The sequence below is a fragment of the Patiria miniata genome, unplaced genomic scaffold, assembly GCF_015706575.1.
Source record: "Patiria miniata isolate m_02_andy unplaced genomic scaffold, ASM1570657v1 HiC_scaffold_16, whole genome shotgun sequence".
NCBI lineage: Eukaryota > Metazoa > Echinodermata > Asteroidea > Valvatida > Asterinidae > Patiria > Patiria miniata.
In genome coordinates, this window is record NW_024037054.1 from 8169833 (window position 1) to 8183964 (window position 14132).

Consider the following 14132-nt stretch of genomic DNA (forward strand, 5'->3'; position numbering starts at 1 on the left):
AGCAGATGAAATATGAATTTGTGCCTGCACTTTTCTGGAAACTTTCTGACATTTTGTGTCGCTGTTTCTGAAAACTACGCTTGCAAATATTGTTATGATTCAGAGAATGGTCCAACAGAAGGGCTGCTGTAATGAGAACTGAAAATGAAATCTGTCATTCTTGATTTATAAATAAAATCTGTATGAACTGATTTTCATAAAACCTACACGTATATAATTAAACTTAAACCTTTAGAACTATCCACTTATACATCAGATGGACTGGCTAGTTCAACTACATGTGGGGCCTAGAAATGTACAGTGACCTAGGTCAGGAGGTTTAAGAAAATACTTTATAGCCTAGGCATATAGCCTAGGGCTCTTCAGACTTTAATCAACCACAAAACTGATCCAAGTAAGTCCATGTTATTACCAAGGTAGCCCTGACAGGATCCTATTTAGTTTGGATGAGAGAGAACTGAGCTTTCACTGTTGGAGTGGTGGCTATGGTTAAGTACCTGCCCAGAGGCAAAGGCTGTGGCCAAATCTCAGCAGGAAACCAACCCACATTCTTTAAGTTGTGACCACAAGAATGCCCCATCTGTCTCCTTTATATTGTTTGGGGCCATGACACTCTCTTGATGGGAGCCGAAGTTCCTTACAAGATTGCAGGATTGGTAATGTTTCAACCACTCATATCTGAGTGGTATCAATGCCATGAAACAATGTTGTCATCCCATTCAGGCAAGGTTGTCGAAGAAGAGGAGTTTAGCACTCCAAATATCAGAAACAGTGTTTCCTTCAATTTTTTTTTGTAATTGAGCAAATATTTCTTTGACTTCAATTGAAATCTCTAATCATTTCCAATTCGTATTTCAATTTTTTTCCAACAAAATAAAAAGGATTTCTGGACATTTCCATCAGTTTTGTTCAAGTTTCTGAAATAAAGTTAAGAAGGCAAAAACGTCCATTCCACATTGGGTTTGTCATTCACCAACATAACTTATGAGTACTGTATAGTCAGTGCTGTCTCAGATCTTGTGAGAAAAAACACGCAAGCTTGCTTGTGGAGACAAATCCTGCTTGATCAATAACTTGTCAAATCAAAACAATAACAAAATATCAACTAGAAATGTGTTTGTGGACAAACACTGAGCTGTTTCGACCGTTTTATTAATGACTGCCGTAAAGGAGTTTCATCCAGGTCGAATGAACATGTACATGCGTATTCTATACAAAAAGTGTCTATCCTACATCCCTGACTATGCATGAACATGAAATCTGTCAAAGTTAGCCGGAAATCGGCTAAAACGGTCACTGTGGACAGGATTGACCTCAGCAACACGTGCGCTGCGCGCGGGCTGACTGACATACGATATGTACAACGTACGTGCATGTACATGTACATTATGGACTGTGCATGTTTTAAAGCAGAGTTATTGTCAACCTGAAGTTTTAAGCGTGCGCATGGCATGTCCGAGTTTGCTTATTGCCTCGAAGCTTTGAAATATTTTAGACCTACCCTTAAATAGACAATTAAAGTAAAAACTAATATAAAAACTGCCATGGTTGATTTTTCAGGAATTTTTTAAGGAAAAAGGGTCTTTTCATTATAACTTCCGGTCTGATGACGTCATACACCTTAAACTTTGCACACGTCTTAAGTGGGTCAAGGTCATTATATACACCAATATTTAGGCCATTCCGACAAACTTCGCCACAGACATCTATTCAAAATACATTTTTGAAAATATTCAACCTGTCGCTAGAGGGCGCTCGAAGATTGCATGACGTCATCGGTAGATGATTTGAAGAATACTATCAGCCAAGAGACTAACACCGTTAAAAGCAAGATCATATCTATTACCACTTTTAAATAATAAGCCACTTCCGGTTTGGGCCTTTTTCGACCGGAAGCAAGGGTCACGTGATTTTACGCACACTGAATGAAATAAAGACCTTAACCTACTCTACCACTTGCCGGCAACAGAATGCTGCGGACGCGTACGGTTGATTTCTTATGCATTTTTAAATATTAAAAGTGTCACAATTAAATTGCCCATAAATAAACACCGGATGACGTCATCATGACGTCATCGTTACACAATGTTGTTTGAATTAGGGTTATTGCTTGCACAAAGATTGGTGTAAATGAATTACTGGCAAAGTGTCGAAAATGCCCTCTGAAAATTGACATTTTTTTTTAAATTTCTGTGTACAAAGTCTATGGGAAAAATTAAATATTCAAAAATCTATAATAAATCACGTGATGACGTCAGCATGACGAAAAGTTTCGGCGCACATCTTCAGATGGTGGTCTAATTGTGTGCCAGGTTTGAAGTCGATCGGATTTGAAAAAAGTCCAAAAGTGCGTTGTAGAACGAAAACACGTGTTATCCTATGGGAAAAAAAGTGGAAGAAAAAAAAACTAGAAATGTGTTTGTGGACAAACACTGAGCTGTTTCGACCGTTTTATTAATGACTGCCGTAAAGGAGTTTCATCCAGGTCGAATGAACATGTACATGCGTATTCTATACAAAAAGTGTCTATCCTACATCCCTGACTATGCATGAACATGAAATCTGTCAAAGTTAGCCGGAAATCGGCTAAAACGGTCACTGTGGACAGGATTGACCTCAGCAACACGTGCGCTGCGCGCGGGCTGACTGACATACGATATGTACAACGTACGTGCATGTACATGTACATTATGGACTGTGCATGTTTTAAAGCAGAGTTATTGTCAACCTGAAGTTTTAAGCGTGCGCATGGCATGTCCGAGTTTGCTTATTGCCTCGAAGCTTTGAAATATTTTAGACCTACCCTTAAATAGACAATTAAAGTAAAAACTAATATAAAAACTGCCATGGTTGATTTTTCAGGAATTTTTTAAGGAAAAGGGGTCTTTTCATTATAACTTCCGGTCTGATGACGTCATACACCTTAAACTTTGCACACGTCTTAAGTGGGTCAAGGTCATTATATACACCAATATTTAGGCCATTCCGACAAACTTCGCCACAGACATCTATTCAAAATACATTTTTGAAAATATTCAACCTGTCGCTAGAGGGCGCTCGAAGATTGCATGACGTCATCGGTAGATGATTTGAAGAATACTATCAGCCAAGAGACTAACACCGTTAAAAGCAAGATCATATCTATTACCACTTTTAAATAATAAGCCACTTCCGGTTTGGGCCTTTTTCGACCGGAAGCAAGGGTCACGTGATTTTACGCACACTGAATGAAATAAAGACCTTAACCTACTCTACCACTTGCCGGCAACAGAATGCTGCGGACGCGTACGGTTGATTTCTTATGCATTTTTAAATATTAAAAGTGTCACAATTAAATTGCCCATAAATAAACACCGGATGACGTCATCATGACGTCATCGTTACACAATGTTGTTTGAATTAGGGTTATTGCTTGCACAAAGATTGGTGTAAATGAATTACTGGCAAAGTGTCGAAAATGCCCTCTGAAAATTGACATTTTTTTTTAAATTTCTGTGTACAAAGTCTATGGGAAAAATTAAATATTCAAAAATCTATAATAAATCACGTGATGACGTCAGCATGACGAAAAGTTTCGGCGCACATCTTCAGATGGTGGTCTAATTGTGTGCCAGGTTTGAAGTCGATCGGATTTGAAAAAAGTCCAAAAGTGCGTTGTAGAACGAAAACACGTGTTATCCTATGGGAAAAAAAGTGGAAGAAAAAAAAACTAGAAATGTGTTTGTGGACAAACACTGAGCTGTTTCGACCGTTTTATTAATGACTGCCGTAAAGGAGTTTCATCCAGGTCGAATGAACATGTACATGCGTATTCTATACAAAAAGTGTCTATCCTACATCCCTGACTATGCATGAACATGAAATCTGTCAAAGTTAGCCGGAAATCGGCTAAACAGTCACTGTGGACAGGATTGACCTCAGCAACACGTGCGCTGCGCGCGGGCTGACTGACATACGATATGTACAACGTACGTGCATGTACATGTACATTATGGACTGTGCATGTTTTAAAGCAGAGTTATTGTCAACCTGAAGTTTTAAGCGTGCGCATGGCATGTCCGAGTTTGCTTATTGCCTCGAAGCTTTGAAATATTTTAGACCTACCCTTAAATAGACAATTAAAGTAAAAACTAATATAAAAACTGCCATGGTTGATTTTTCAGGAATTTTTTAAGGAAAAAGGGTCTTTTCATTATAACTTCCGGTCTGATGACGTCATACACCTTAAACTTTGCACACGTCTTAAGTGGGTCAAGGTCATTATATACACCAATATTTAGGCCATTCCGACAAACTTCGCCACAGACATCTATTCAAAATACATTTTTGAAAATATTCAACCTGTCGCTAGAGGGCGCTCGAAGATTGCATGACGTCATCGGTAGATGATTTGAAGAATACTATCAGCCAAGAGACTAACACCGTTAAAAGCAAGATCATATCTATTACCACTTTTAAATAATAAGCCACTTCCGGTTTGGGCCTTTTTCGACCGGAAGCAAGGGTCACGTGATTTTACGCACACTGAATGAAATAAAGACCTTAACCTACTCTACCACTTGCCGGCAACAGAATGCTGCGGACGCGTACGGTTGATTTCTTATGCATTTTTAAATATTAAAAGTGTCACAATTAAATTGCCCATAAATAAACACCGGATGACGTCATCATGACGTCATCGTTACACAATGTTGTTTGAATTAGGGTTATTGCTTGCACAAAGATTGGTGTAAATGAATTACTGGCAAAGTGTCGAAAATGCCCTCTGAAAATTGACATTTTTTTTTAAATTTCTGTGTACAAAGTCTATGGGAAAAATTAAATATTCAAAAATCTATAATAAATCACGTGATGACGTCAGCATGACGAAAAGTTTCGGCGCACATCTTCAGATGGTGGTCTAATTGTGTGCCAGGTTTGAAGTCGATCGGATTTGAAAAAAGTCCAAAAGTGCGTTGTAGAACGAAAACACGTGTTATCCTATGGGAAAAAAAGTGGAAGAAAAAAAAAAAAGAGAAAAAAAAAAATAACAAAAACAAGAGCTGTTTCGGTGTGTACACCGAAACAGCTAAAAAGAGAAAAAAAAAATAACAAAAACAAGAGCTGTTTCGGTGTGTACACCGAAACAGCTAAAAAGAGAAAAAAAAAAATAACAAAAACAAGAGCTGTTTCGGTGTGTACACCGAAACAGCTAAAAATAAAATTGTCCAGTATTCAGTGAAGAACTACGGTACATGTGTGTCTGCTCTCGATGCCAGCTTGCAAGTTTTCTCGACCATTACTGACAAGCCAATTTCCTTCAAGACCCTTCACAATTCTTACCATGTTAATTCCATCACTTTCAAACGTGTTGCCTTCCACGGCCGTTGGGTAGTGGGATAGGACCGCCGATTTGTACCCCCTGAGTAGTGGGTGCACATGGTGTGTGTTCTCACCTGAAAAAAATGACATAAAACATAAAACTCAATGAAAAAATTGTGTCAAATTTGTTTTTAAGCACGTAAGAAATCACCCAAGTCCAAACAATAGACAAATAGTGTCCTAGTGTTAACAAACAAAAACAGACCTTGACACCGGTAGCTGATCTACCAATGAATGAACGTGTTTGTGGCAAATTTAATTCATTGACCTATATGAAGCCATGTCACTCATCGAAAACTACAATGGGTCTTTTGAAATACTATGGCAGTAAGTCATAAACTTACAATGCATTCCCAAGCAGTGGTTGATTGGGAGGGGGGGGGGTCAGGGGTCTAAACCCCTCTTGGGCCACCAATTCCTTTATAGGAAATCTGTATACAAAATCACAGCAAATGCCTGCTAAACTCCCCCCTTGGCAGCTTAACACCCTCTTGATCCAAAACCTGGATGCGCCCCTGATAAGGTAAAGCCCCCCTCCCTTTAAATTTAGGAAGGAAGGGAAGGTTCGATGAAGGGGCACCACAGAATCACATGTAGTGTACTCCAACCTTTCGTTTCCAAAACGGAGCACAGTATATTTAGGCTTTTTCTAGCAAACACACTATCAAATACGTCATTCAGATCTCGCGGTCGCGTTTTAGCTGCACCATCCCTGCTCGCTAGCTGGAGAAGGTTATGTTTATCTTTGCGTATTATTAGCAGTGGAATTCCTTTGCCTCTCAAATTAGCAGCTTGTGAATGATTTACGGAGCACCACACATCGCAGAATGATGACAGCTAACCCAATTGGATCAGCTTAAAACAACACATGGTTTTGAAAAAAATATCTACATTGTACAATACTTTATTTGGCTTTAAACATTATTTTACTTTCATTTTCCCCTGGTATTATCTTGTTAGTACATTCCATTCATTCACACTCAATTTACAGCAGTGTGAACAGTTTAAATCAACAATATTTGAAGGACACAAAAATAATAGAGTTACCGTAGTTGGTTTTGGTCTGAAGTTGGTTTTGCTTGTTAAAATATCTGTGTTTCTGGCGCAAGACATCCCTTATCAAAATAAAGTTAAGTTCGTGAAATATTCGGGTAGATCGAGGGAGGTTCAAGATGTCCAGGTGTGAAGGTTAAACAAATTATTAAAACAGTGAAAACTTGAGTATGACGCATACATGTAGATCAGGATGATGTACAATACATGTACAAGTTTAGTTTTTATAATGAAGACTAAAGCGGAAGTTAAGTTTTACATAAACAGTACAATGTGTTGTTGAACCAACATAGAAAGTTTACTGACGTTGATCACACAGCATTTTGTCCAGGATATCTCAAATATCTGGGCAGGCAATTGAGCTTTGTGACCCTCGACCTGCTTCCTGCTCCGTATCCTGAATATCCTGAATCCCTCGTCATCAACTTGTCCGGTTTCCCGGAAAACTTTCCATCACGGAAACCTACGCATGGGACAGTTATCAGGAAATGCACATGGCTAACTGCAGTGTGGCTCTATAATAATAAACTGTCACATAATTTAATAAGTGAATAAAGTTTGTCACAACTGCTAAAGTAAAGATGTTTTGCCAATAATTTTTCGAACAAATTGTACCCAAAAAATCTAACAATGACTTGAAAAACATTTCGAAGATAGAACTAGAAGTAACCCTGTACTGTAAACTACAAGTATAATATTTCCTCTACGCAAGAAATGTTACACTGGCTCCAGGCTTTTACTTGCGGCGGACAAAAATACAAAAATCTTTAAAGTGTCCTCGGGATTCATTGATTGAGCTGCGTGAAGTGTGAATAATTTGTTATGCTGAGTCTTCACTGATCCCTGGATGTACTGCATGCATGCGCATCTGTTTCAAGGGCTTGTGTCCTTAATAATGCTGATGGTTTCAGCTGGGCCCTGGGAAAAATGACTGGGTTCTCTCTTGGGATTTCACCTGGATATTGGAGAGGGGGGGGGGTATGTGGCTCACAGTTTAAAAAAAATTAATATACTATATAGTTCATTTCCATTTTTCAAATACTCGGAGCCTGCTAAGGTAATAGTCTACACATGTTCTTTACATGTACATGTAGGTATGTTCAGGGCATCGCACTCGACTGGCCTTGCTGTTTGTTGGTCCTATCCATCTTGATGTTTTAATACCCCTTTCTCTCACAAATGACGGTATATTTGTTATGCTTTATGCAGCTTACTGAAGTGATAATTGTAGTTTTTGTTTTTGCCTTGAGAAAGAAATAGTTTGAGTCAAATAAAAGCAACGCTAGCCTGAGGGAAATGTTGACTGCTGCTCTGCAGCCACATACTTTTTTTAATTTTTGCAACTTTTCAGTGTCTTTTTTAGTTCTACTTTACCGTACAAGCCTCAAGCTTTCATTTCTCAAAAATTGTTGACTTGGAAAGATTTGTGTAACTGGAGCCTAGCCATAGGGGTCAGGTGTACAGGGGAAGTGATTGCATACATGTGTTGCTATTCTTCGTTTTTCGTTTGACTTGATTTGAGGAGGAACTTAAGATGGGTCCCATGAGCGCACAGATTTGGCACAAGTGCATGCACACTTAACAATAGCACATGACAGTGTCCTGCAGTAGCGCAAACACTGTGCATTGTACTCCTGTTAATTACTGGGGATGTTGTATTTTTTCTGTACCCATCTAGCACCAGAAATTCGATATGTTAAGTACATGTACTGCACACATATTGGTCCATTTAAACCAGAGCCATGGCCTGCATGGAATCACTATTCTGGGAAGGAACATTTTCAGGAGCCTACACAGACTGAATGTACAGTGCAGATGTACATGTACATGTACATGTACGTGCATATGTGTGTTTTCAATATCAGGGAGGTATCAGGGAAATAATCTAGGCCTAATGGATATCACAGGCCAGGGCAACTGGCCAAGGCCGCCTGGGTTCATATTTGATGTAGTCAAATGCACACTGTACATAATGCTCATATTGCAATAATCATCATCTACATGTAACATAACCCCTCATCAACTAGGTCCAGAATACTGAAATGTATTGTACAGGGACTTGTATGTAAACGTGTACACATGTACATGCATGCCCAATTTACAAAAACCTCTGAATGCTAGCGGTACAAATAAAAACTCTATTAGTTATGATAAAAAACAAAATGCACATGTGTACAGTACAGTCAGTATACATGTACATGTACATGTGTACATGTACAACCAACTTGCATAGTTCATTCCACAAATAGTACAATGTATGTCACTTTTTGTATAATTTCCCAAATACCATAGAGCTGAACTTTGGGTACGTATGCTGTAACCACGCACCACTTCACTTTGCACCACACAGGAAATATTGAACTTTGGTCGAGCGTAACTCTTGCTGCCCGATAGTTAGGGGAAACGGTCGTGATTCATCATTGTATCCCTGGTGTTCAAATTTGATTTGTAGCATCGAGAACCCACCACTCTCTCCTCAAAACTGCCCACACGTGTAACTTGTTCACAAATTTGCGTTATTACTCACGTCTTGACATATTAAAAAATGGCAAAACTAATAAACGATTGCACACCAGAAACCAATCAGTGGCTGGGCTACGTACTTCTTTTCAGTCAGTCTATTTCTGACAAAATTGAAGTAGCTCTACAACCTCTTACAACCCCAGCTAGTCATCAAGTACTTCCTTAATTAATAATTTAAAAAACATTCGCAAAAAACTGTTAATCTTTAAACCAAGCATTACAAAATTAAAAATATTGCATGATGATGTGGTTGCCAACAGCTTTGTTCATTCTGACTCCTATTATTTTGAGCCAAAATAACCCAACCAGTTTCAAAAGAACAGATGCCGGTAGTGATGAAATGACGTAGGCAATTCGAGACAATCATATGACCTGAATATATGCTACCGGTACACTTCCAAGTTGAAGTTGGTCACAAGCCTTGTGCACCCAAGAGGCTGTATAGTGCATGCATATAAACACACAAGTGTGTAGTACAAGGAAGGCACGATTTCCTAGGAGCAAGTTATTTTGGATGACAGTTTGTTATCTCTGCCAATCTGACAGGACATAAATAATGGATGCCATGCTATGATAGTTATTCAGTGACTCACATAACCACCATCAATTTGTTACCATTTTACACCCTTCACAGTCACACACAGCTATCGTTCATCGGAACTTTTTATTCTCATGATGTGACCTGAAAAGTGAAAGACCTTGATAGCATTTCCTGTGCAGTTTTTATCAAGATTTGATCTATTTTTTTTTTACTTCCTCATATGTAAGCCTCGGAGCATGTACGGAATAAAAGTGGAAAAATTTAAGGGAGGGGACGATTTTGAGTACAGCGATTGCCAAATTTGGAGCCAATACTTGAAATATTTGAACTTTTTTTCATCAATGTTATAAATTTAGATAAAGTGCAGTTCCATGGAAAAACAAAACAGTGAGGTCACTTATGAGGTAGAATTTTTTGCTGAACCCATTCCATGGTCGTTCAGTTCAATCTAAGCCAGATTTCACTTTTAGTTAATTAGGAGAACACGTGGGAAACATTCTGCAGAAATGAGTAGCATAAAATACACACATACACATATACGTGTACCATCCACCTATAAACATCTTATTCTACATTCTGCCAACCAATGTTGGGACGTTTTGTAATGTGCGTACATGTACAACCCTTAAGACACAAGATATGATTAAAAGGTCAAAGGCCAAAGATATACAGGGTGTGCACTGGAATGCAACTGAGACACTAGTAATGAGCCGTACATCATGTAATATCATACAGGGAATATCTTGATAAAAGCATACCATGATGCCTAAAAGATTACAATTTCAATGAAATGATACCCTCACATAGTGTTCTTGACCTTTGTATACATCAAGGCAAATCAAGAGAAAAAAGGGAAATTCCTCATTTCTAAACTAATAACAACAACGAATCCTCAATTATGTGCAACAATTGCAACTGCATGTACATGTACAAGTAGTTTCTATGCATTAACAAGACATTTCATGCATCTACGTGTCCTGAATATCATAATTATACATTCACAACACAGTACTGCACAAATATGTACATGTAGATGTTTTTAGCTGAAGGGGGACTCAATTCCATCCTGGAATTCCATAGTGACCCATCCTTTCCCCTCCAGCAGAGTTAAGTAGCGACACCATGGGAAAAAAACACTTCCTGAGATTTCTGTACTAAACTTATTCGTAAAATGATCCAGCAACACAATATTAGACAAACATGAGACGTGACCAACATAAATACAGGCAATTTATGCAGTGTTATCGTAACAAATCTTGTTCTGAAGTCAAGCGCAAAAATTCTTCTGTCCTCAGGCCAAGACAACAAATGCCTGAGTTTCTGGTTACCCACCCCACCTAGCAAATTATGCAGATAAGAATCCAAAATCTAAACATTTGGGCAAGCTTGTGTTAAGTGCACAATCAATTTCAACATAAAATTTGTTATCAACCGTTTTGTTTGCAAAATACACAAAGCATGAGTATCTCAATATGTACACATTCAAATGTGTGACTATGCTGGTACCCTGCACAAGATGAGGCAGTGTGCCCAGAACTGGATACATGTTTAACCAGGCTCCTGATCACTGTACACTCACGAGGCCCCCTTCAATGGAGAAACCATCGCGCATGCTATTGTACAAAGCAACTACCCATGGTGGATTATCTTAGGAACAATAGCTAGCACAATGCTTTCGCCATTAAAGGGGGCCTTCGTGAATTGATAGCATGCCAGGATTGGTCTGAACAAGATGTTATTGACCTACTGACAAGTATAGAAATTGGCCATGGGCGTACACGTTAACAAGAAGACCTACATGCCATAGGCTACATACGTGAGCCAGATATTGAACCTGAACTCATCCCAGTTTTCTTGAATGCCAAGGTGGTAATAATATTTGTTTTCATTGGGTAGACACAAAATGAAGTATGCTATTTACACAAGGTCAAGACATACATTTTCACGCTCTTTTAATTTCATACCCTGTACATGTCGAAGACAACGCTGGCCCAACGTGGTCACATTCTCTCTCTTTTCTTTGTACTTCATTAACCTTAACGATCCCCAACAAGGCAAACTCCAACACCAGGAATTGTTGGGATTTGTTAGGATGAGTGGGATTAGGCATACTGTTTATGTGTACAGTTTACCGTGGTGTTGGGATTTGCAAGGATGAGGAAGGTTCCTAGTAAAACACCCTAGGGAGTTAGGGTTAATTAACGATACCGTTTCTAGGAATTAGCCTAGAGATGCATTACTATGTAGCGCATTGTGAGTCAACAGTCAACTTGTACCCCTAGTCAGAGTGCTTGCCTGTGGGTGAGTCACATGGGAAATGTAATATTTCTAAACATCCTTTTTATCATTAATTTGGGCATATTGAGTTTGTATGCCAAACCGGATGGTACCATGCATCAAGTTAATGTAGCAACGACTTTTTGTATAATTTCATTTGCGAGTTGTGCTTTAGTCGGCTGTTGTTTGCAGTTCCTATTCATTTCTTACTTGGGAAAAGTCACATGTACATGTATGTACGTACATGTACATACATGCATGAATGTACATGGCTGGAAATTTTTTTCCCCCAGCTCATATGGCTGATATGCAATAATTAGATCCAATTTCACAAGATCAATACACAACATCTGGGACACTCTTACGCACAACATGGATGGGGTTTGATATTTAATTGCATTTCATCGCAGATCTAGATCTACACGTAATAGACTCTTGCTCAATAAACTAAAAATATATATTTCAACATGCTGAGCTTTGGAACAATTACATCAAATAATTGATTCACATTTTGAAATTTCGGCCCGATCTGTAAAATACGTACCAGTATCTATCTGTTTATCAGCGACAACCGTTGCACAATTTTGTATACATTATGAGTCATAATAAGAGATTATCATATTTTTTTATTTGACTCACAAATAATTTGACTGAACCGAAGTTTCAAACACTGAAACCATATGCTTGATTTCCCAAATTAATTAGCTTTTGTACTCAAAGGACTATCCACTGATGAATGCAAATTATCATTGTTGAAATTTTCAGTCGAGATTGAAATTGGAAGAACAGATTTCACTAAGGAATGAACAGTATACATGAACTTTAGTTTCCAATAAGTAAACCTGTTCTTACAATTTCTGTTCACTCCATCACACAGTGACACATGATATATTCGTTTTATTATGCTCTGCACACGTGCATACCCAATTCTGTCAAAATTAATATCTGGACTGTTTGGCAACCGAACAAAATTCCCACATGGTGAAAAGGCCTAACACACACATTATTGTCAGGAGACCGAGGTCCACTCATCCTCTGTGACCTCATGATGACCTCAACACTTGAGTCACTCGTCTCATTTGCATAATCTTGAAGCGTCAGTGTGCACACAGGCCATTGGGGGGAAACTGTCCATTCTTCACTGCAGATCTCTGTACTACGTACGGGTACGCAAACAATCTGAATACATTTTGTTAGCATTGACAACTCAAAACTCAAGCATCCCATGTGGTATAACAAAGGATACCTGTCCAGTTTGAGGGGGAAATTGCATGTTTATGACTCCATTACGTATAAAACAAATTAAGAGCATTTCGGAAACAAATTTCTTTTACAAAAATTCTTGTTGCATTAAAAAGTCTTTTTACATTCTGTTTTATATCATCTTCATGCCATTGTTCTTAAGTGTTTTTCGTCAGCAAAATGCATTCTTGGTACATGTGCACTGCTCATGTGAATGTACGTGCACATATGGACAGTCAACTTGGAGTATAAATGTACGTGTAACACGTCTCAGAAATTCTCAAAATGTCTGTTCTTCTGTAGTCCATATATCCACAGACTGTAAGGACAGATAAATCATGCATACAAAAACGCAAACTGGCACGTCCATATGTTGGGCCTGGGGGATTGTCTTGTCAACCTGTAATAGTTACAAAGCTGTCATTCATTTTAATTCTGAACTACAATATACCCCTTCACCTTGACACTCGCTCAACACAATGGACGTGGCTTGGCTTGTTTACCATAAGCCTGAATTACTTCTTGAGTCATTCTATTGTCACGTTTCTCTGTTGGGATCCATTGTCTGGTTTTCCGTTTGGAATGAGCCATGGTTAGTGGTGTTATTGTGACTTATTTACAAGACCTGGATGTGATGGGAGCACACACTCAGTTTTATACAAAGAGCAAAAAAATTTGAAAAAAAAGTGTGCTTTCAGATTTCGCTGCCAAAAATACACCCCAAATCTGCCAAGAAACCAAGCAAAATACTTTTGTATGCAACAGGGTTAGTGCCAATGCTCCATGCATGTTCATATTCTTTCTACAAGATACCCCAGTACATACATGTACTTGTGATTTCTTGTAACAAATATGATTAACATTGCAAGCTCAAGCCACTCAATCTTTTGGTCTTTTGACTACACTTGTAATAGTTTTACAATCCCACTTGAAGAAAAATCAACAAGGCTGGCGAGTGTTTTATTGTCCAAGAAAAACTATTTGATGATTTCTACTGTGTAGAAAGCAGGACAAACAGTTGAACTGTGATTTCAACTTCACACACAGACAGCATTTATTTTTTCAAATGGTTTTAGAATGCATAAGATTGTTAAGATATGGGCAGAATGAATTTGTAGCATTGTTGATGAAATGA

General features: G+C 38.4%; 1 protein-coding gene across 1 annotated transcript in view; it reads right to left on the bottom strand.

The window, feature by feature from the left end:
* The window catches only part of LOC119722871 (DENN domain-containing protein 5B-like), a 37799-nt gene that overhangs the window by 15727 nt on the left and 7940 nt on the right, over positions 1-14132 (bottom strand). The window contains exon 2 of the mRNA XM_038193267.1: positions 5323-5435. Within this exon, the coding sequence (XP_038049195.1) occupies positions 5323-5435 (113 nt within the window). The remainder of the gene's footprint in view (positions 1-5322; positions 5436-14132) is intronic.